General features: G+C 40.8%; 1 protein-coding gene across 2 annotated transcripts in view; it reads left to right on the top strand.

Moving 5' to 3' along the window:
- The window catches only part of ppp2r3a (protein phosphatase 2 regulatory subunit B''alpha), a 292,844-nt gene that overhangs the window by 159,223 nt on the left and 108,408 nt on the right, over positions 1–25,213 (top strand). For both annotated transcript variants that reach the window (XM_033031387.1, XM_033031386.1), the window contains one exon: positions 12,122–14,817. In XM_033031387.1, coding sequence (XP_032887278.1) covers positions 12,682–14,817 — 2,136 coding nt within the window. In that variant the 5' untranslated portion in view covers positions 12,122–12,681. The remainder of the gene's footprint in view (positions 1–12,121; positions 14,818–25,213) is intronic.

The following is a 25,213-nucleotide window of genomic DNA, read 5'->3' as shown; positions in this document are numbered from 1 at the left end:
GGAAAGATGGTTAGAGACAAATTAACTTCAGATTACAAAAATATACTAAACCATATGTATTTTATAGTGTTAATTGGTCCCCAATTGACGGATTGAGGAGCCTTTTCCAAGAAGCTTGCCTGCGTTCCATGAAGCAAGGTGGTAATCTAATAGTTATTATGCAGGACTAGCAGATGAAAGTCTTTTGGGACAGTTTTCATTATGAGCGGCTCAGTTAATGTTTAGTTTAATTTAGTTTGAAGATACAGCGAGGAAACATGCCCTTTGGCCCAATGAGTCCGCACCAACCAGCGATCCCCACATACCAACATATACTAGGGACAATTTTACATTTTTGGAGTGTGGGAGGAATCCGAAGATCTCAGAGAATATCCACGCGTTTACGGGCAGAATGAACAAACTCCATACAGACAGCACCCATAGTCGGGTCTCTGGTGCTGCAAGTGCTGTAAGGCAGCACCTCTACTGTTGCCAGCAGGTGACAACCGCAGTGAAACTAAAGCCTCCCTTTAACTAATGGATGTGTCAAAATGCCCAACACAAAATACTGGAAACTATTGCGGCATTGATAGCAAAATCTAATTAAATTTACTGAAATCAGAGCCTAGAGGACAAAAGAGTATAGGCTCTGATTTACTAAATCGAATTAGATGTTGTGATCAATGCTGCAGTATTTTTGCACCAAAGTTGAATACTAATTGTTTTGGATATGGAAGACCCTAGGCTATAGTAAATTTGGGCTCATATTTCAATTGTATCATTAATGATTAAGTCATTTTTGTTCCTGAAGGAACATATAATTATGTGACATTTGACAAATATAATATTAAGTAGCTATTCCATGCTGAATATGAAAAGCAACTTACAAATTTGCATTTCTACATCCTCCCAGCCCCAGCTATTCAACCTCCAATTGCAGACCCCCTCCCGAATCACATCTCGGGCTCTTCCAATTCCCAATGGAAACCTCAATCTCCAAAGAGTCCTTTCTGCCCAAATTACTCAGCCTCGGTATGATCCGGCCGTCACAATGACTCCCCACTCTTCTGAAGCCATTTTAGATTCAGAATGTATGCCCAATTTTGCAGTATGGAACCAAGAACCATAACCATCATTGCCCTCCCCTCCTTTGTCCCCTCCCCCCAAACCATTGAGATGCAAATTCTGCAGACAGTTTTTGAGTCAAGTAGACCTTCCCTTTTATTCAAATAATAAAATCTTTTCAACAATTATTCATAAGCACCGTTTGAATGTTGTAATTATAGTCCCTACTACTTACAGTGGACATGCAGATGCCAACCATCCATAAGCATTAAATATCTGCTCTAATCTAAACAGGAATGATGCCGCTGGAATTCAATTTTCCAGATTTCAGGTGCATGTACTTTTCCATTGCACATAGTCCACCATGTATTTTTAAAATATTTTTTTTACAGAATATGGATATGGCTGGTTGTTTGATTATATGGCTAGTTGTTTTAATTCACTGGTTGGAGTGTTAATCATTTTCTGACTGGGGAAGGCAAGGGGCAGTATGTTTGCATACATGCATTCCATAGACACGTTCCTCCTTTGGCAAGCTTCCTCTCAGCCGAGTCACCACACAATACTAACAAGTAATCTCAACTGAGTAACTGTACAATATCAAAGTATAAGCTAATCACAAAAACCATGCCTGTGCCCAAATTTCCCAGTGCACTTTGTGTGCAGAAATGTAGTTACAATAATAATCATGGCAAAAGGGTGGTGTTAGTTTGCCCGGCCGGGCAGTTAAAATTATCACGGCAGTAATTATTTTTCAATCGAAATAAATATATCCTCCATAGTAATTAAATAGGTTATAATACAACGTGAAGTAATGGGAGGATACGCTCAGCACAGGTTTAGTTCTCCTTTAGCAGCTTGCAGAGAGAGCAACATTTACAGAGTTAATTTCCAGCTGTCTGGACTGAATTCAAATCCACAGGTGAAATGGAACAATTCCCAGCCCACAGCACCACTCAAGCCTCCTTTACTCAATAAAAATCTGAGTACAAGAACAAAAACAAGGCTAACCACATTTGATTTGGTTCAAATAAGTAGTGTAAACTGAGAACTCGTGTGAAAACTTACAGTTCGATTAAAAAAAATATTATTTTTTCTGCAGTCAACTGATGAAAACATTCGAGCTCTGTTCATATATGAGGCTTCCATCTAACATCGTACAAATATTGCAAAATGAGAGTTAGTTTTCAGCTGATAAGAGCAGGAATATGTCTAAAATCGGAGAAACTTTTAATTCATGAGAAAGGACGTGCAGTTTAGGGACAGATTTGGATTTGTAAGTTTCAAAGTAAGACGTCAGAAATCACATCATCTCTGACGCTCTTCATACAAACTGGTTTAACATCTGAAGCTATCTATCAATGTCTCTGTACCCAACAAAGTTATACAGACTTAGAAGTACTGTCTACAAATACTGGTCCTCCCCCCATGGTACAAAACCCCAATTTATAGGCACCCTGTACATACAACTGAGGGTTTGTGGATTTACCGACTGCTACGGAGCTGTAGGCATCTTCTGTCGGCTGCGTGTAGAGCATTCCTGTCTACCTTCTCTTTCCTCCCCACTCCCCCCCCCCCCCCTTTCCCCAAGCTCCCTTTCCCCAAACCACAACTATCAGGTGCTGGGTCGGGCAGGGAACGTTGAGCAGACTCACTCGCTCACTCACTGAGTCAGTAAGGCCGACTGGTGGCCACTCTTCCCACGCCTGCTCCTATCCCAGCTCTTTCTGTAAACCTCTCCCAGGGACTGTTTTTGCACATATCTAACCTTAAAACAGTTCATGTTATGAATGGTTCTCATGAATGGAGCCCTGTTTAAATATTGGGATTTCCTGTCGTAAATTGAAGTAATTATGTTTAGTGTGAGATTATAAATTGGCAATAGTTACAGTCCTTGCCTTCAGCTTGAATATAGCTATATGATAGACACTGGAATGCTGGAGTAGCTCAGTGGGTCAGGCAGCATCTCTGGAGAAAAAGGATGTGTGACATTTTGGGTTGGGACACTTATCTATGTTTTATTGTTAGAAATTATTCTCTTTGTGGGCCATTTTTAAGTTGGTAGTTTAGAATGCTTTGATCTCTCGAGTTTAAAAAAATTGGTTTCACCTCCAGGCAATGTTGAGAAAAATACCATCAGCTTGTTGCAACAAGTGGTGTTGCAAACTTGTAAATTAAATAAGATGCAATATGCTACCTATAGGATAAAACCCTTGGTTTGATCTGACATTCTATCCTTCTGCCAGCAGATCATGAATAAGAAAGACACGATAAGTGCAGTCTGACCTACACTGATATTATTCATATGTTCAAAGCAAACTCCAATAAAGAATATTGATTGTTGATATGGAACAGGTTTGCCATTATACATTTGTATAGCTCAGCATGTTTCCACTCTCTGGATCTAGGATATGTACACCAAGTTGCAGATGTTCCCATCAATAATACAGTCATGTTGGTGGAAACAATATCTTTCATATGTCCATGCAATGAATCATCTGCTGGAGAAACTCAGTGGGCTGAGCAGCATCTTGGGATGGAAAAGCACGGTTGACGTTTTGGGCGAAACCCAACATCAAGACGTCCTTTCCATCCACAGATGCTGCTCAATCCACTGTGTTCTTCCAGCAGCATGTTTGTTGCTCGAGATTCCAGCATCTGCAGTCTCTTGTGTCTCCATGTTAGTTCTCCACTGTGTCATCCCTTCAGGGTATGCCCACTTTGAGGAACTTTTCCTCCTGCTCTCTTCATTGAGAGCTCTGATAGACCTTCGCTCACTTCCCTTCCTTCATGGTTTTGACTACTCCCTTGCTCTTCCACCATGTTCTCACCAAGACTTGCTACACAGAGACAAATATCCTTCCTTTGAATTGATGCAAGGTTTCAACTAAAAAAATATCGACCATTCCTTGGCTTGACTCATTGACTTCCTCCAGCAGATAGTTTGTTGATTCAGATTCCAGCACCTGCACACTCTTGTGTCTTCATGATGTCCATGTATTCTGGAAAGCCAGCTTTCCAAGCATAAGGAGAAGTTCCTGTCAACAACAGCAGCTGCAAATCTTGAGGTTGCTCCACTGATATTAGATGTGAGCAAAGTGATGTGCACATTTACAAGATTTTCCTCCATCTGCAATCAAATTTTCTATTTTTTACCTTCACTTTTTCCTTCACTCCTTCACCTTTTTTATATATAACTTGCATACATTTCTAAAATGGATGTCAAGTCCAAACAAATTTGAATGCATTTCATCGCACTTCCACTTCCCTCATCAGAGGGGTACATATTCCTGCCAAGATGTATTTCAAGTGGTAACAGAAATTCTTCAGTACCTCAATCAAGAGGGTGCTCTTCAAGTGCCATCAAAGTCAGTACATGCCACCAAGCCTTTTGACCATGAAGCCAAGTCAAGTCTTGTTCTCAGTAGACCTTCAAAAGTATACTTGTCGAATATTGTCACTAACTGTGGTCAGAAGTAAGAACCCTGATTGACATTATGCATAATGGACATTGAAAATGGAACCAGTACAACAGTGTGCAATAACATGTTGGCTTAAAACAAAATGATTAAGAAATTAAATTGTAAGAAAAGGCAAGTCAATGCTAATTATTTAAATATTTTTCTGAAAGTTGCACTCAGTGTATACGTCAACACTTCAACAGTAGATGTTTCAAGAGTGAGTTGTATAAGCTTCCTCTACTCTTCTGAAAAGTGAGGAAATTTAAGATCACATTTAAGAGCAAATTCAGGCAGGCATCTCTCCAATAATGGCATAGAATTTTGGTTGTCCACATCTGCCTCTCTTTTCCTAATATCTGCAGACTCTCACAAATATGATTTTTTTGTGTGCTGTGGAAAGATTGTGTTTCACCTCAATTTCAAACATATTTCATTTTTGAGCTCATAAAACCCATCAGATTTAGTCAATTAATATGGGTTAAATCTGAGCGCAATTCCCAGAGGTTCAAGTACAGTATCGAGATACCCCCAAACCAGTACTAGAATTATTTTTTGAATAGTTTCCAAGAAGCGATTCACACAGTATTTAACTATTTATTCTGAAGTTTGACAGCTTCATAGAAATACATGCCTCTCCCAACCGTAGTCCCAGTACAGGAATAGAATTTAAATTTATTAAATCACTTCCTTTTCACTCAACTTTACATAATTTCTGATCCAAATAAAAGACTTAAAAACCAAATCTCATCCCAGGATAAAACAGTATTCAATTATCTGGATTTTAAAGTTCATTTCACTAAATCTACTCCATCTCTGCAAGCAAGATATTGCAGAAATCAAATTGGTCACCTTTTTGGTTTTTGTACAGTGTCTTTCTTAATTCTACACGGTAGAATGTATTAAGAGACGGAGTGCAACTATCTAATGATTTGTTATTTAACTGCACAGGTATTAAAATTCCAAAACATTTTCCAGATTATAATTAGAGTTGCTTCGAATTTATCGAATATTCTTGTTTAGTTTAGGTTAGTTTAAAGATACATCGTGGAAAACAGGCCCTTTGGCCCACCGAGCCCACACCGACCAATGATCACCCGTTCACACTAGTTCCATTCCAACATGCTGGGGACAATTTAGTCGCCAATTAATCTACAAACCCGCATGTCTTTGCAATGTGGAAGAAAACTGGAGCACTTGGAGCAAACCCACGCAGTCATAGGGAGAACGTACTAACTCCATATAGACAACACCCGTGGTCAGGATCGAACCCGGGTCACTGGCGCTGTAAGGCAGTGTGTTTAAGTCCCGCCACCTTATTGAACAAATAAGATGCAATACATGGAAATAATTGAAGAGGAACCATAGCATGGTCTGTCGTGTGCATTTTACAGGATAAGCTACAAAAACATTAAGATGAATTACAGGAGGAAAAGCATATTTTCTCAAAAAGTTTTTTGTATCTACTTGAGCAACTTTCATACTCACATGAACATCATTTATCAATTCCAATAATAATTGATTTCTGATGCATGCCACCTCACTAACATTTACAACTTTTATGTGACCTAAAAGTTGTTTGTCACTTTTATAAAAAAAGGTATTAGATTGGTGACGAGCAGTTGATCAATGCAAACTTGGTACACAAACTTTCTGATGCAATATTCAATGCCATAGGTAATTTAAAATCTAGCAGGAAACCTTGGGTATGTTATGGATTATGAAAGGTCTTCAGAGTTGATCCAGGCATTGGGCTTATGAGGTAGGAAGTTGTGAGACTGCAATGGCTAATGTGTAATAGAAAACTTAGAAGAGGCCACCCTGTAGAAAGGTTCACATGATAAAATTCATGCATAAGCATGTCATACACACGGAAGCCACATAAGAAAATTAATATCATTTTTGGGAGTATATGAACCTTTGTTCACCCTAACCTATCTTACAATTTACTTCAATTGAAACAAATGTTGTCATACTATGCCAGAACTGAGCAAGTGTAGGGTCTAAAAGATGTATGGCCAACATTTACTCTGGGAAATAGCGCAAATCTGTGCACCACTCTTAAGGGGCTGTCCCACTTGGACGACCTAATTGGCAAGTTTAGAAGAGTTTGAAAAAATGACATGTTGAAGACCTCCTTTGACTATGTAAAAGACCTCCTTCGACCGCCTTCGACTATGTTGATGACCAGCTTCGACTAGCTACGACTAACTTCGGGAAAATTGGACACCGAATAGTGGAGAGTGAAGACGACCTCCTTCGATCATCTACGACCTCCCTTCGACTATGATGAAGACTATCTACGACTAGCTTTGACTACCTTCGACTACCCTCGATTACCTACGACTAATATGCCGACTTATTACGTCCTACTACATCCTACCACGACTAAACCTACAAGTAAAGAAATATATAAATTTTTTCCATGGCAATCTTTTTTTACTCTACGGCATTTTTTAACATATTGAAAAAACCGCCACGACCTAGTTGAGGCCTCAAATATGCGGAGACCACTCTCGAGCATGAAGGAGAGTTACGAAGACCTCCTACGACCTCGTGTCGACCATGCTGTGAGTATGAGTTGAGGGCAAACTCGCCAGAACTCACGGATTAGGTCGCCCAAGTGGGACAGGCCCTTGACTCCACATGACGTACAGACCTACATGATGATAGATGTGGGGTCTCTCAGTAACCTAGAAATTACCACCTAAAGTCAAGACTTATTCTGTTGGATCGGATGCACTCCCAGCTCCCTACCACCAGAAATATTTGCCCCAAAATGATCTTCACATGCTGATGAGTAGACATGCTCCCCATTAAATCACTCACCCACATTACAATGGAACCATAATTTGGAGAGAACTTACAATAAGGTTTTGTTATTACAGTAATACACATCACATATATCTTATTACATTTTGTTGTACCACTTCGTTTTTCGAGCTTTAAAAAAGGTAGAAATAAAAGAAGTAAGGAAAGTGAGCAAGAATCGTGAAGGTGCAGGAAAGTGTTGGGTGAAGAAAGCCCCTTAGGGAAGAAGTTAGAGAAGGAAGCAAAGAAAGGAAATAAGACGCTAGAAAGAAAAGGAAAAAAAAGGAAAAACGATCGCTCTATTGTAACACAAAACTCCGCAAAAAAGGATATACCAACCGTGTTTTAAAAAAAAAATATTTTATACCCCCGTTACCAGATCCTGGTACCATTTATATTTTAAATTACTATTGCACCTTATGCTTGTAATAGTTCCGTAAATGCAGACCACGTCTTTTGGAAGTGGTCTGCTTTGCCTGCTAGGAGGAGGCTCATCTCTTCCAAGTGTAGTGTTTCGAACATGTTTGAAATCCACATTTTTATTGTCGGTATTGGAGCATTTTTCCAAAATTTGAGTATAAGCTTTTTTCCCCATTATTAGCCCATAATTAAGTAAGTTCTTTTGAAACACATTTAATTCGGGGTTACCTTCCGATATTCCAAAAATGATCCATTCTGCTTTTGGTACAAGTTTTATTTTAAATAATTTTGTGAAGATTTCAAATATTTCGTTCCAGAATTTTTGAATTTGAATTAAAAAAATTAACATCTTGAGTTTAACGTATTTGCATGACATTTTGTCTATTTTAATGAGTAGTCAACCTGCTTACTTTGTGACGGTTAGCACTTCATCAAGTTAGCAAGCTAGTATCCAACCTTTATAGAGCAATAGATATTTAGGAGTGACTGTAAGTCATAGCTCTGGGTTCAGATATCATCATAAAACAAGATACTGAAGCCTGAATATATCTCCATCATCTGCTTTCTGAGACTAATAACTTCCCAGCAGATTTACCATATGTTCTCAGCATTGGATCATTTTGTTTACCTTTGGAATTTGTGCACTAAGGGTGGTTACAAGTCAGATGTCGATAGCTAGTGTCGTGTTTACGTATATTAAGTACTTGAAGAAGCATTAATGATTTTGAATGGATCACTTCAAGTTTATGAAAAGGACATTAATGGTTGTTGATTAAGGAATGATTGATTCAAAATATACAATGGAGAAAAATTGCAAATCATTTCAATGCAGTTCTACATTTTACTGAACCGTAGTGAATAATAAATTTGGCTGCATCATTTGTTTGTGGTTGTTTGCCAATTTATCAATTCTAATCTTCCAACTCCTGATATTATTTACAATTCAATGGTTTTCTACTGATGTCACACTGAAAGGCCACACACAGACGAAAATAGAAAGAATAGTTTAAGTACTGAAAAGACTGATTTAGTTCTGGTTACATTGTTAATCACTGGCTAAGAAATCCATCACAATTTAGCTTTAAAAATTTTACAAAATATACCATTAGTTAATATTCTGCTATAATTTTGATTCATACGTAGTGCAAAAAATATGTTAAAAATTCAAAAGCCTTTTTTAATGATGCTTTGAAAATTCAAAGTCATAAAGTCATAGTTACAATGCACAGAAAACTGACCCTTCAGCCCACAATGTCCATGATGGCCTTATTGTCCATCTCCACTAACCCCTAAAATACTGAAGTGGCTTGAAACTTGTGAAGTCCATGCGAATGTACCACCATTGTATTTAAATAATTGAAGCAAGTCTTTTCAATTTAATATATGCTTTGTGAGTGTTCTCCTGATTGGTAGATATTCAGGTGCAACTCCAGATATTAACTGCAATCAGTGGCGGACTGGCCAGGGTGTCAGCTTGCCCGATGGCAAGTGGGCCCCTGATGAAGTGGGGCCCCCTATATCAAGTGGGCCCCTGATGAACTGGGCCCCCTTTGTCTCCTGGCAACCAATATTTTTAGACTCAGTCTGCCACTGACTGCAATACTGTATCTCATGTCTGAGACCACTAGCAATTATATCAGTATCACATCAACCAGTATCCTCCTCACTAGAATTTATTCTTCACCCTTCCACGAACTTTACCCTTGTCAACCCTGGCTGTGTATTCATTCTCCACTTTCCTTCATTGACAACCGTGCATAGACACGAGATGCAGGAGTCACTCTGCCGGTTAGGCAGCATCTTTGGAGAAAAGCAATAGGTGATATTTCGGGTCGGAACCTCTCTTCAAAACCACCATCTGCAGTTCCTTCCTGCACATTGCACGTGCCTTTATTTGCCTGGGTCCTATGCCCCTGAATTCTTTTTCTCCACCACTTTCTTCTTTTTTAGGATCCTGCTTAGAAATTAGCATTATGAGCAATCTGTGTCCTGATATCTCCTCTTGCTCTTTGACAGTTGATTTATTGATTATGCTCCTGAGAAGCATTTTTCTACGATTGAGATGCTATATAAATTTAAATTGCCACATGGGATTAAAGAAGATTATATAATTTGACTGCGAGGGTTGTTGCTGCTTTACAAATGGAATCTCATATACCCACCCATTTACTGCCACCATACCCACACCCGCTCTGATGAGGTATGAATGAAGGTTCCACCAAGACTGATGCCTATAGAAATGGTTAAGAAGGAACTGCAGATGCTGAAAAATTGAAGGTAGACATAAATGCTGGAGAAACTCAGCGGGTGAGGCAGCATCTATGGAGAGAAGGAAATAGGCGACGTTTCGGGTCGAGACCCTTCTTCATACTGATGTGAGGGTGGGGCGGGGGGGGGCTGGAAGAAGAAAGGAAGAGGACGAGACAGTAGGCTGAGGGAGAGCTGGGAAGGGGAGGAGAAAACAGGGACTATCTGAAATTGGAGAAGTCAATGTTCATACCGCTGGGGTGTAAATTGCCCAAGCGAAATATGAGGTGCTGCTCCTCCAATTTACAGTGCGCCTCACCCTGGCCATGGAGGAGGCCCAGGACAGAAAGATCGGATTCGGAATGGGACGGGGAGTTGAAGTGCTGAGCCACCGGGAGATCAGGTTGGTTATTGCGAACCGAGCGGAGGTGTTGGGTGTAGCCATCGCCAAGCCTACGCTTGGTCTCACCGATGTAGAGCAGCTGACACCTAGAGCAGCGGATGCAATAGATGAGGTTGGAGGAGGTGCAGGTGAACCTCTGCCACACCTGGAAAGACTGCTTGGGTCCTTGAATGGAGTCAAGGGGGGAGGTAAAGCGACAAGTGTAGCATTTCCGTCGGTTGCAAGGGAAAGGGAAAGGAGAGGGGGTGGTTCGGGTGGGAAGGGACGAATTGATCAGGGAGTTACGGACTGAGCTGTCTCTGCGGAACGCAGACAGGGGAGGAGATGGGAAGATGTGGCCAGTAGTGGGATCCCGTTGGAGGTGGCGAAAATGTCATAGGATTATTTGTTGTGTGTAACGGCTGGTAGGGTGGAAGGTGAGGACAAGGGGGACTCTGCCCTTATTGCGAGTGGGGGTTTGGGAAGTGAGAGCAGAGTCACGGGGTATAGAAGAGACCCTGGTGAGAGCCTCATCTAAAGGAGAAGAGGGGAACCCCCGTTCCCTGAAGAATGAGGACATCTCTAATGCCCCGGTGTGGAACACCTCATCCTGGGTGCAGATGCGGTGTAGATGGAGGAATTGGGAGTAGGGGATGGGGTCTTTACAGGGAGCAGGGTGGGAAGAAGTGTAGTCCAGATAGCCATGGGAGTCAGTGGGTTTATAGTAGATGTCGGTCAATAGTCTATCACCTGCGATGGAGATAGTGAGGTCTCGAAATAGTAGGGAAATGTCGGAAATGGTCCAGGTGTATTTGAGTGCCGGATGGAAGTTAGTGGTGAAATGGATGAAGTCAGTGAGTTGTGTGTGGGTGCAGGAGGTAGCACCAATGTAGTCGTTGATGTAGCGGAGGTAGAGTTTGGGGATAGGGCCATCGTACGCCTCGAAAAAAGATTGTTCGACATTGAAATGGTTGTCATTTGCCACATTTGGATGTGTGTTTTTTTTCTGGAGGGTAAAAGATGGGTCATAATCTCCACCAGGAGTTTTGACAGAAGTAATTTTGATCTCCTCATGTCAGTAGCTCTTTAACCATGAGGAGATTCATGGGACACCCCTTTGCCAGGGGCGGTGGCATTGGCAGATACAATAGTGCCATTTAAGAGACTTTTGGACAGGTATATGGAAGTGCAAGGAATAGAGGGATATGGATCGTGTACAGGCAGATGTTTTAGCAGTTTAACTTGGTCAAGATCAGCACACACAATGTGGGCCGAAGGGCCAGTTCCAGTTCTGGGCCCTTCTATGTTCTATATCTCACCCCCATCTGACGCTGTCCAGATGATTTCATGCATATTAATAAAGCAAAAGGAATAACTCAATGCTGATTGGAAATAAGAATATATCAGTTACAGAGATCCTTTGATGCTTTTTTGTGCTCTTGTCAGTGCTAATGTGATTGAGTTTTTCCATCAACGTAGTTAATTATTTCAAAACATTGTTTTGCTTAGGTTTTTATAAACTAATATAGCAAAGTAATTATTTCTTCTACTTCCCACCATTAATAACAGTGTACTTAAATAATTACATTTTTCTTATTACCGTCACAAGATAAATGGATGTCGCAAGCAGGTAATACTAGATTCTGATTGTCTAGTAGTGACAGGTTTAAATAATGAAACAATAAATTCCGGTTTTATGCTTGTGTAATGTGTTAATGGCTTCACGAGTTACATTGTTGTTTCTCTCTCTCTCCGCCAGTCGGTGCCTCAGATACAGGAGGAAGTTTACTGACAGTGAACAAGTCTGGTGAATTTCGGAGCGCATCTGCTGCGCACATTTGGAACTCAGCAGGAGATTCTATCCCCCGACAAAATCGCCTCACGCTTGAACGTCTCTTTACAGATTGTGATGCAGCTCAGATGCTGGGCCTGGCCTGCCTCTCGGCCAAATAGCCAGAGACTGAGGATGGATGCTGATGCCTTGGCTGCGGTAAAACTTTGCGTCAGTTTCCTAAGTGAAGAGTAGGACGTTGACAAATGACATGTGATCAGCTGACCTCTGGTAGTCTTGGCTGAGACGCAGTTAAAGCAGCTGCATCTTGACTGCACATCTCAATCGCAAGCATCAACTACATAGAACCAACGTCTGTAGTTACGACCCGACTCGATCGCAAGAAATATTTCTAAGGATGTTCAGTTCCGAACTGAGAATGGCACAGCCAGAAGCCTCAGGGCCATCGATTTAATGGTTTAGCATAACTGCAGCCAGAGTCATCTTGCGACATAAACAGTTGGAGAACATTTCCCCAGTGATTCTGCATGATGGCAGCAGCATACAGACTCGTTGTTAGCACTGTGAACTGTTACAACAGCATCATAATAGACCAACGTTTCCAGCACACTGTACACTACTGTAATGGGTCCTGCCAAGCCTTCCCGAATGCTGCTGGAATCAACTGCAATGTGGTCCATTATGCCACCTGCTCAGAGCTGAGTCCCACAGCCTTACCTTTGTCCAGCCTACGATTTGCAGGCGCTCAGGACCCGACCCACAAGTTTTCAAGTGCTGAAAGCGTGGCAGCTCCTGCTGAAGTCTCAGCTGATGATGGTCATCAGCTTCTGCCTGGAATTACCAGGGTCAAAAAGGGAACGACAATGCAAGGTTCATCCAGTCTAAAGGACATCACGGGTGACACCATTAATCTGGCAAGTGGTAAAATTAAAGAGTTTGCATTTGAAAAGGTGAAATGTCCCACAAGTCATGTGACCTTCAGGAAAGGAAGGAAAGTGAAGCCAGATATGGCCAGCAGAAAATCTGCAGACTTTGATGTACCGTACAACCATATTGGCAGTAATGAGAATTGTCCACCTTCTGATTTTGCACAGAAAACACCTATTGAGGAAAAAGACACAAACCTTAATGCATTGCACAAACAGAGTATCAGTAATGCCACACAGTTATACTTCCAAAATCTCTCAGAAAATAACATAATTGCCAAAATTTTGGAAAAGCACAAATTGGATAGTTCAGACACAGGAGAGGACATTAGAGCCTGCCTGGACATTCTTCTGAAGTGCTCTGAAGACCTAAAAAAATGCACAGACATCATTAAGCAATGCATTAAAAGTAAGTCGCTTAACAACGACAATAGTAATGCCAGCGACAATCCGGATCTAATCTACAGAAATGTAATGGCAAGACTTTCAAGCTACCTGAAGAAGCTGCCTTTCGAACTTGAGCATGGTTTATCTGAACGAGGTAACCAGCACGATTTTGCTGAGTTGGTTAACAGCCTGAATAGTTTGCGGCAAATACCATATCCTCCATTTGGTAATGATCAACCACCCCGATATGAGGATGTTGTCCAGTCTTCAACATCCCTATCTACCAATCTACCTCTTTCTCCTGTGGATTCTCAAGTTGTTCATAGAGCTACCAACTGTAACAGTATGAAACCTGTTGAGAATGTCCATGTCCCTTCATCTAATGGTAGTCTTCAAAACAGTGGTACCCAGCAAAGAAGCTCAACTGCTGTTAATCAAACCCATGTACTACCTCATGTAATTCCACCAAACCACTCGAACTCCAGTTTACGTTCCACTCAAGATTTGTTTTTGCCCAGAAGTAGTGGTAATATTTCTAAGGTGTCTATGGAGCCTCTTTATATTCAGGAGGATTGTGATGTTGCCAAGATTTTAGCCCAGGAATCAAGAGGGAACGATTATTTCAATATTGGATTGGCTGGAAGTCTTGAGCCTCATCAGCAGGTCACTCCAGCTGAGGCTTGTGGGAGAACAGGAAATCCAGGGGTTGGAATTAGAGATAATATGGGAGAAAATAGACCCTGTGTCCAGGTGACATCCAATTCACCCAGATGTTCTAGTAAAGTAACTAGAATCCATGATCTTACAGGACCTTCAATATCAGAATCCAAAAGTAAAACAGAGAACGATATGGTAATCCAACAAGAAGACATTGAAAAGTTACTGATGGATTTGGAAACATTTTCTCAAACAATAGATGCCAAGCAGAAATATGGTTCTCCGAGGAATACTAACATTGACTTGAAAACTCATGGCCAGCCGTTGGAACAAGTTAATTTCTTGACTGCTGAGTCAGGAACTCAGCACAAGGAGGAATCACAGAGCGACATTGCACTTTTATCTTCTCCCACAAAAGGAACAAATGTAAATAATATTAACAAAAACGAAGCAGATGATGCGGCCCTGCTCTTGCGCATCCTGGAGAGTATCGAGGGGTTTGCTCAGGAGCTGGTTGATCGAGGGAGTAGCAAAGGTATTTTGGCGAGAGAAAAAGAAGTTATGTGGATACTCCAGGACACATTGTCACAGGCTTCAGAGTCTTGCAAAACTTCACAACACTCAACAAAGCCACTTGTAGCTAAAGATACAAGCTCACATCTGTCCGTTCAGCAAACACCAGAGGTGATCAAGGTAAGACTCTACACACCATTTGTTTTACGACATACTGTATATATTCCTGTTTAGTTGTTGTTCTGTAAGTAATTTTCAACAGCCTACACTTACAACATGGTCAATATCAAAAGGACTCTGGGCCTTCAAGTTACTGTTTTAAGTTTAAAACTATGCCAAGGGAGTACCCGTTTCACAAACCATAAAATGGTTTCCTTCTTTTGTCCTTGGTGTTAATTAGATGTCTTTCTTCCTCACGAATACAATTAAGCACATTCCGTGTGTCAAACTCTGCCATCAATATCATTTTAGGCTTTTACCTTTGGTGTGTAAAGGGTAGCCATGTCTAGCAAACTGTATTCTTCATGCAATATTTCTTATTATTTCAGACCATCAATCGTAATTTATTTATTGTAGCAAGAATCCTGCTATAACTTTTGGATTACAGAAGTCACAAGACATGTTGCTTCAGAGAAATGGGAAAAGTGAGAAAGATTTGGTCCAATACTTTGGGTGCAGTTTTTCAACTTATTACGAAATCTTAAAGATTCAGATTAATTCATTCTAATCCATTATTTTTTTTAAATGCATCAATTTTCCCTTCTACAGGCATAAGATATATTCATGTTCTCTTTTCGGCTTGTGTTCTGAATAAAGGATGCGCAGAGATGTAAGAGTGTAGTTCAAGAATAGTTCAATGAGATTTGATTGCATTTGAACAGCTGTCCCCGTGACTATGGGAAAAGGGCAAGTTAGTGTAGATCTAGTGGTGGATAACATGGCAGGGGTGAAATTGGACTTATGCAGGAGGACAGAACACATGTTTTACAACCCATTCAATCTTCTTTTCCTTTTACTTCACATCACAGATGAGCTGCCAAATGTCTTTTGCTTGTGTTGCACTATAACCCGAGATAAATCTTACTCGTCACACTCACACCTGGTGGATTGTTTCAAATTAAAATCCTTTTGTAGTTATAGTCAAAGTAAATTAAAAACATAGAGGCAACTGGCAATATTCAGGAAAACTATGATATCTGAATATGTTGCTGACCATCATAAAGTCTTAATCAATTTCCTTACTGGATGTTATATTGTTCTAAAGAAAATCTACAGTAAAATCTGATCATACATAAATGTGAAAAGAGAACAACATACTCTAGGAACATACACTTTAACATATGAAAGGGAAGCAACTGACAAAGTCCGTAGGGCCTGTGTCAAATTCCAGGCCCTACCAATATGTTCAATTTGGTTTAGATATACAGCGTGGAAACAGGCCCTTTGGCCCCTTAGACCATGCTGACCAGCAAGCAACCCTACACTAGTTCCATGTTATCCCATTTTCACATCCTGCACACAACCTACAGAAGTCAATTAACCTACAATCCTGCACGTCTTTGAAATGAGGAAGGAAACCGGAGCACCCAGAGAAAACCCACACAGGTACAGGGAGAACGTACAAACTCCACAAAGGCACCACCCGTAGTGTGGATTGAACCCGGGTCTCTGGCACTGTGAGGCAGCAGCTCTAACGCTGCCCCACTGTGCAGCCCTAACATGGCTGCTTTTAAATGGGTCTAGCAAAATGCTCAGTAGTATAAAAGTCATGTTCCTGTGGATGAAGTAGAAATCCCACCAGCAGCACCTTCTCATGAAAAACAAGGATAGGAAATAGGCTTGGCTGGGCTTGGCGATCGCTTCGCCGAACACCTCCGCTCGGTTCGCAATAACTAACCTGATCTCCCGGTAGCTCAGCACTTCAACTCCCCCTGCCATTCCGATTCCGACCTTTCTGTCCTGGGCCTCCTCCAGGGCCAGAGTGAGGACCACCATAAATTGAAGGAGCAGCACCTCATATTTCGCTTCGGCAGTTTGCACCCCAGCAGTATGAACATTGACCTCTAATTTCAGGTAGTCCCTACTTTCTCCCCCCCTTCTCAGCTCTCCCTCAGCCCACTGGCTCCACCTCTTCCTTTCATCTCCCCCCCCCTCCCCCCCCCCCCGCCCCACCCTCACATCAGTCTGAAGAAGGGTTTCGACCCGAAACGTTGCCTATTTCCTTCGTTCCATAGATGCTGCCTCACCTGCTGAGTTTCTCCAGCATTTTTGTCTATCTACGATAGGAAATAAATCCCTGACCTGTTCAGCAATGCTTGTATCTTTAAAAAAATAAATGCAAATCTCAAGTAAATCTCAAGTATCCACATAGAACTGGAAAATATTTCAAACAAGCTCTGTTTTGTTTTCTAAAATGCTCACTTCACCATAATGCTATTGCAAATTGGACAGTGTGTTCCATTAATATGAAAGCAGCATTGAATGATATACGGACTGTGCTAAAGCTATTACCAGTTCATGTCGTAGGCTCTGATGAATTACTATTCGAAAAGCAAATCCCAACATCATTTGCAGCAGCCTCATCAAAATAGTGCCACAGTGCTCTTGACTTGAAGTAAAGCCTGATTTTGAAAAGACGGTTAGCATAAAAATGTGCCTTATGTATCACCTTTCACATCAGAGCTTATTATTTTACCCGTAATGATAGGGAGGTAGAAACATTTTTCATCATGCAATCTCTATTATGTTAACAGAGTTCCAGCTCTTATACACGAATGGCCATGGAGACCTTATTAAAAGGACATTTGAAATATATGTTCCATTTAGATTGTTGCACATATTAGAGAACTCTGCACAACGGCAGTTCATTATTTATTCATAACACTTCTACATGCTAAGTGAAAGAATGTCCATCCCTTATACAGTCACAGAAGAGCTTAAAGACCAGTTAAATATATTGGTGGATGAAAGTTTCAATTTGTACGTACATCATCCTTTGTAATTATATGTGTCATCTTATGACAAATAATGAAAGGGGTAACTCTTCTCAAAGTTGATGGTTTATGGAATGTGACTTATCTGCTTATTGATTTAATTTTTAATTTAAATTCATGAAATAAATTCGGATAAAAATGATCAAAGAACATTGCTAAGAGCTGCAAGTATGTGCATACATTTAGTTTAGTGAATCAGCATGGGTACTTTGACAGTTACAAGGAATATGTCATTATGTCCAAAGGAAAGTGTAAAAATATGAGGTTATAGGATTATTTGCTCTCTCTGTGTCAATATAATCATTTGCATCAGAGACATATGACTGCAAATATATGTGCATAATTTTATATATTTCTCAATATTAGGTAGAAAACTTTGAGCAAAGGCTTCACTGAATATTCGATTGGTACAAATATTTTAAACTCTTAAATACTTGGAGTTGCAGACAAATTAAAAGACCAGGAAGCATTATTCAAGAATCATATTCAATATGATTTCAGAGTTTGCGATAAATTTAGACAGACATAATTTCTAACTGATTATACAACATAATGCTTTAATACATCTTACACTGAATTATCTTGCAATATTATTCTCAATTTCATTGATATCAAATTGCACTGGGCAAATATAAAACTGAAGTTCTAATTACTGCACTATTGAGTTTCTCTTCCAACTTTCAAAATGCACATACATCTGAGGCTCATTCTGCTCAGCTGCCTCAGTGGGAAACCTACACTCTCTCTCATACAGCTGGATTTGCTGGCAGTGAGAGAGAAAAACTATAGATAATGAGATTCATCCAAAAAAAACAAAGAATGTCCCATGTCAGCCAATGCAGAAAAATGTGCTCTTGGTGGTGGACATGTGCTATTGAAGGTATGTTATTCATTGACTCTTTGTCCTTACAACATCCATTATCCAGATTATACTGCATGCCTTTTGATTTGAAAAACACCACCAATGAAGGACTCGTTTTTTTTCATTTGATTTCAGAATTTGATTATTCTCACTACCCATCCATTGCCACAGCCAGAAGTATAGAGCAGGTACTGTTTCACTAATCTATTAGGGAGACCATAAAAACAGTGAATGCTCACTTGCTCTTCCCTCTCATTTTCTGCTTCTGCGTGAAGCATTTGGGAATGGAAACTAATCTTAGTTAGACATGTATCTTCTATGTGCTTACCTCAGACGTTTTACGATCAAAGCGAGGAGGGAGTAAAAGCTGAACGGGAAGGTGATATCATTATAAGAGGTTAAAAACGTCATCCTTCCGATGATAATTTAAGTTATAGCGTGCACTGTTACACTGTCGAAAAAATACAGTAAACAGTCAATTAGGCAGGTGGCTTTCAGGATAAGTCATAGGTTTATTGTGTGAGCCAGTGCTTATGTAGAATTAACTAGTCATTTGTAATCTATGAATATGCCAACAATTAAAAAGCATTTATGGAAAGAGAAAGGCTACTGGTTCACATTGCTAGTCCGCTTTGATGATAAATCATCAACCTGTGTCTTATTCTCAGTTACTGTCTTTCCATAGATGCAGCCTGACCTGTTGTTTTTCCAGCTTCCTCCAATATGTTGGATTTCCGTCAACTGCAGTACTTGGCATTCCACAATTCAAGCATGGTTTCATTCTCTCTCCTCTGCCCTCATTCACCTCTTCCCATTTCCATCAAACCTTCACTACAGCAGCACTGTTATCTTTTGTTTTGGTGTTATTCAATCTCTAATCTCACACTATCACAGATGTTATTTTTGATATCTCAGCAGATTCCTCTTCTCAGTTGCCTAAAATATTCAACATCAAACCTTTCTTGCTTCTGGTGAAACATCAGTATGAAATGTCACTCTTTCTTTCTCCACAGATTCTGCCTGAGCAATGTTGGTCTTTTTAATTTAACGTGCCATCTATTTGCCTTAAGTACTTGCATAATGATTTTTTTCTTCAGTAATGGTTAGGTTACAATAAGCTATCAAGATTTTCAATTTAACTGTTTGTCAATTATGTGGATGCCAAACATAAATGATTTGTGCAAACACCCTTATCAGATGCTATTTAATTATTTGGCCCAGATTATGCAATTAATTAATCTGCTTTTGTTATCCACACTGTGAAATTGGCTGCAAATTTAGAGTTCTTATGTATTCTTAGGTCAATGGAGTAATACATATGTTTCTATCATTTATCCATCAATAGGGTGAATCTAATTTTGTATCCTTCTACATTAGAGTCAAGGATGCCAGGATATTTATTAATACCCTCATTGCAAAGCACTCTAAAATGTTGATGCTTTGTTACATGAGGGGTAACTGAATATTTAATGGTATATTAGACTGTACTTATTACTTGACAAAGAACATTACATGCCCGAAAGAACTGACTTTCTATATGTGGAATATAATTCACTCAATGAACTATTTCAAAATGTCATGGACTTTATTTGTGGTATTTCTGTTTCTTCTTTATTGATATGCTTCTGTTCCACTTGCTTGATTTGTGGTATTCCCCGAGGCCTTCCTGTATTATTAGTTTGTAAGACATCTTGCACTGTCTGAAGAAGTCATGCATCAGTCTGAAGAAGGGTCTCAACCCAAAATGTCACCCATTCCTTCTCTCCAGAGATGCTGCATGTCCCGTTGAGTTACTCCACCATTTTGTGTCTATCTTGCGCTGTTATCCTCTACTTATGAAACACGTACTAGACTGATCAACATTGCCCACACAGCATTGCAACTACACTGCAGACAAAGCGGAACAGCTACCTTACAAAAATTATAGGACTTGTTTCACTCATTAGAGTATGATCTTGATATTGAGGGAGTGCAGTGTAGGTTCACAAGGTTAATTCCCGGGATGGTGGGACTATTATATGTTGATAGAATGGAGCGGCTGGGCTTGTATACTCTGGAATTTAGAAGGGGATCTTAGTGAAACATATAAGATTATTAAGGGTTTCGACACGATAGAGGCAGGAGACATGTTCCCGATGTTGGGGGAGTCCAGAACCAGGGGCCACAGTTTAAGAATAAGGGGTAAGTCATTTAGGACTAGGTGAGGAAAGAGAGTTGTGAGTCTGTGGAATTCTCTGCGGTGGAGGCCAGTTCTCTGAATGCTTTTGAGAGAGAGTTAGATAGAGCTCTTAAAGAGAGCAGAATCAAGGGATATGGGGAGAAGGCAGGAACGGGGTACTGATTGTGGATGATCAGCCATGATCACATTGAATGGCGGTGCTGGCTCGAAGGGCCAAATGGCCTACTCCTGCACCTGTTGTCTATTGTCTAATACTGGTTTAGTATTCAACACAACTGAACAATAGGTTTAGGTTCATTATTGTTATATGTATGGAGGTACAGTGAAAAGTTTTGTTTTGCACGCTATCCAATCAGATCATATAACACTATGTATAAATACAATCAAGTCAAATTCAAGTACAATAGATAGAGCAAAGCGACAGATAGAGAGTGCTAAATATAGTTCTAAGCATTGGAGTGCATCAGTTCCGTAGACAAAGTACAATGTCCGCAATGGGCTAGAGGTGAATCGTATGATACACTAGCTTATGGAAGGACTGTTTAGAAGCTTGATAACAGAGGGGAAATAGCTGTTCCTGAGTATGGTGGTGCACACTAAAGGGCCTGTCCCACTTGGGCGTCATTTGCACGTCACGCAGGTGGCGCGTGAAAAATTTGTGAATCCCAAAATCCTGGGGCGCCGCGCGCATCACTGCCTGCAATCACCAGTCTCCATTTTCACAAAATAATAAATATTGTTCCTTTTTATAATAATGTTCACCCCATCCCACTCTTATCTTACCCTAGTTGGGGTAGTGAATGGGAAGCAGAATGACCTGATCACCAGTTTGAAAACCTACGACTTAATCCCACTGCTGAAGTGCGGCGTGTTTATTTTTCAGCAGGGTTTTAATTTTAGACCGATTAGCTATCCCACTGACGCCGTTAATGTTGCTGAAGGAGGCAGCTGTTAGAAGAGGAATTTCAGTTGTGACAGAGCAATGCCATTTTTTCGGTTCTTTTTTTGACTCAGTGTAGTACGCATCGCAGAATGACAACACAGCTGAGTAAATTGAGCACTGGATCTTGGATATATCCATTTGAAGTAGTGTATCGTAGACACCATGTAAATATGGCAATGCATTAATATACAGCTAGTCCCTGGGTTACATAAGAGTTCCATTTCTGAAAAAAACAAAGACACATAATGCTGGGGTAACTCAATGGGGTAGACAGCATCTCTGGAGAACATGATTAGGTGACGTTTCAGTCGGGATCAATAGACAATAGACAATAGACAATAGTCCCTGGCCCTGCAGGAGTAGGCCATTCGGCCCTTCGATCCTTCTTCAGTCTGACCCGAAACATCACCTATCCATGTTCTCCTGAGATGTTGCCTAACCCACTGAGTTGCTCCAGTAGACACAAAATGCTGGAGTAACTCAGTGGGACAGGCAGCATTTTAACCTTGGACTGATTGGCAACCCCACAGACACCATTGATGTTGCCAAAGGAGGCAACTGTTGGTAGTGATATAGACCAATGCACCTGAAAAGCCGAAATAAATAAAGTACAAGGCTGACCAATAGCTTTCTCCCCCATGCAATTTTCCATCTCTGTCACACGTTCATTGCATTAATCGTACTTTTGCATTTTTTTTCCTCAACCTTTTTCCCCACCTCTGATGATATTGATTTGTATTTGTGCATAGTGAAATGAATGCCAAATGAAGTGATGAAATGAGTTCCAATTCCTCATCCATTTTTTTCATTCATGACACCCGACACTGTGAGGAGAAACTTGCCCTTAACTGCCAGCATAAAGTTGTGTGAATATCAGCTCCTGGTTATTCTCACCTCCTGACATTCAGCCCCAATGGAATCAATGATACTAAGTATGCAATAATGAGTACAACCATTGACTGAGGCTCTTAGTAAGAAGTTAGTGTTTAATTTCTCCTTGTAAGCATCAGTATGATATTTGAAGGTAGACAGAAATGCTGGAGAAACTCAGCGGATGAGGCAGCATCTATGGAGAGAAGGAATAGGCAACGTTTCGGGTCGAGACCCTTCTTCAGATGATTTTTGGTCTTGTTTGGGGGAAGAAGGGGAAAAAGGGGTTGGAGGAGTGGTATGAGGGTGTGACAATATAATAAGGTCCAATGCTGCCATCAACTAACGTCCCTGTGAGTGTACCAACTGGGACTCTGGACAATGGGGGAATTGAGAGTTCTGGCCTTCAGCACTCACAGATCAATCGTACTTTTGTGACTGAAATCAGTCCGCACATCACTGATCAACAACTTGGATCCATGAACAAGTTTTCTCTGCAAACAAATCACACGTTAAAACAACTTTGGTCAAACCAGAGATTTTTTCGAGGTAAATTTACCTAACAGGGGAATTGGTTGGGCAATTCATTGTATTAAATCTGATGTTTTCCCAACACATAACAAGACCGCAAGTTGCTCTGCACACATTTCGTTTCTGCCAATGTAAACGGAGGTTTTCAGGGGCAAGTTATGACCTTCATTGAACACTGACAGCACAACCAGGTGTGTCGCTGCTAGTTTGTTGCATTTCTGACAGCTTAAAGGGAGGTTCGGTTGATGTCAGGAGACTTGACTGGCAGCTTCAAAACTCAATGCAGTTCAAACAACTCCTTAATGTCACAGAGTGTGCTTGAACAAACAGGGAATGGTTTTGTTTTCCGTACCCTGCTGCTCAATCAATGAGTGCCTTGTTGAGATGTAATGACACTGCTAGCAACACACCTCTCCAGTTGAGGCAAGGTGGGGTCACCAACCTCTGTACAATGGAAGGCATTACTCACAGTAAACATGAACACAGTGCAATATTACTAATGCATCTAGAGTTATTTAAAAGGAAAAAATAATGGTACCAAAATAGAAAAACCATAATATTTTACAATAACATTATACCCCAGTGCCTTACTTCTTTAATTACCTCTTCTGTGAGATTCAAAGTCCAGCAGTATACTTTAGGTGTTACTTTAGTCTTTACAAATATAGCTCGGAAACAGGCCCTTTGGCCCATTGATTCTGCACCGACTATCAATCACCCCGCACACTGGCACTATCCTGCACACAAGAGGGACAAGTTGCAAATGGAAATAAGTCAATTAACCTACAAACTTGTACGTCTTTGGAGCGAGAGAGGAAACTGGGGACAACCCACGTACAAACTCCATACGGACAGCACCCATAGTCAAGGTCGAACCCGAGTCTCTGAGGTTGTAAGGCAGTAACTGTACCACTGCACCACTGTGCCGCCCTTGCATCATAACGTTTTCAAATGTGGCTCCAGTTTAGCTAAAGAAAAGTTATTATTTTTCACTGAGTCCACACTGTGGTCCTTGCTGACCAAAGACAACCTCTTGCCCCTGATGAACAGACTTTGGGCTGCTAACCAGGGGCAATAGAAGGTGCAGTACAGCATAGCTGGCTGAGGGAGATGGGTAAGAGTATTCCCCGAGAGGCAACAATGGGAGCTGACTTGTTAACCTTCTGAAGGGAGAAACATTAGTGCCTTAAGACTGCAGCATGACCTGACAGGTGACAGAGTGGACAATGACATGACAATCCACCAGGGAAAGATGTAATAGGAACCTGCGGGGTAACTCTTAGAACAAGGGTGGTGGGTGTATGCAACAAGCTGACGGACGAGGTAGCTGAGGCAGGCACTATCGCAACATTGAAGAAACATTTTGACAGGTACATGGATAGCTTTAGAGGGATATGGGCCAAACGTAGGCAGATGGGCCTTTCTAATAATAAACATCGATCATTAAGGACCTCCAAGCCATTCCATTAGCTTCTCTAGCTTGAACTCTAAGATAGATAAGCTCTTCATGAAGGGGTTAAAAAATGTAGCCTGTACAGTACGGAATCCCACTGGGGACGCACTGTCGCCACTGTGAAAATCAAAACGTACCAATCTCGGGGTCATTCCCGGGGTTGAAATGCCTTCCGAGAATGTGATCTGTTTCTGGCATGAACAAGGTGTGAAAATTCACACTGGCACCTTCTTCCAATGTCTAAAGCCAGTGATTAAAGAGGATGCATAAATCATAGTGGTTAACACACAGCTAGATGCGTGCAGAATAATCAGCAGGATTCTGCCCTCCTGACTTGTCATACCTTTATCCATGACATAATCATGCTGTTTTATACCTTTCGGTCAACTCCTTTGATTAGTCATTCAGAACCAAACTCATTATTGAATGGATATTTTGAAAGATTCCTTTAAATTAAATTACTCTACAAGATTAGTATCATTACAGTTCATTCTGGTAGAATTCAGGATTATTGACAAAAGACTTCTTAAAGCCTAATGGTGCTGCAATGGTCAATATTTACAGAATTGGGGTTTGGCAGCTAAGATCTTCTTATTGCGTCCACATCACAAGTTTAGAAATTGTTCAGCCAGAGCTGAACACACGTCTTGGCATCTGCATACAATGGTGTCCTGCACTTCTTGTGTGTAGTGGTGGAAAGATTGGTGGAAACAGGGCCACGACGTGAACGCTCTAGCCTTGACCC

The sequence above is a fragment of the Amblyraja radiata genome, chromosome 13 (genome assembly GCF_010909765.2).
Source record: "Amblyraja radiata isolate CabotCenter1 chromosome 13, sAmbRad1.1.pri, whole genome shotgun sequence".
Taxonomy (NCBI): domain Eukaryota; kingdom Metazoa; phylum Chordata; class Chondrichthyes; order Rajiformes; family Rajidae; genus Amblyraja; species Amblyraja radiata.
Note: the sequence above shows the minus strand (reverse complement) of the source record. Positions and strands in the feature narration are given on the sequence as shown.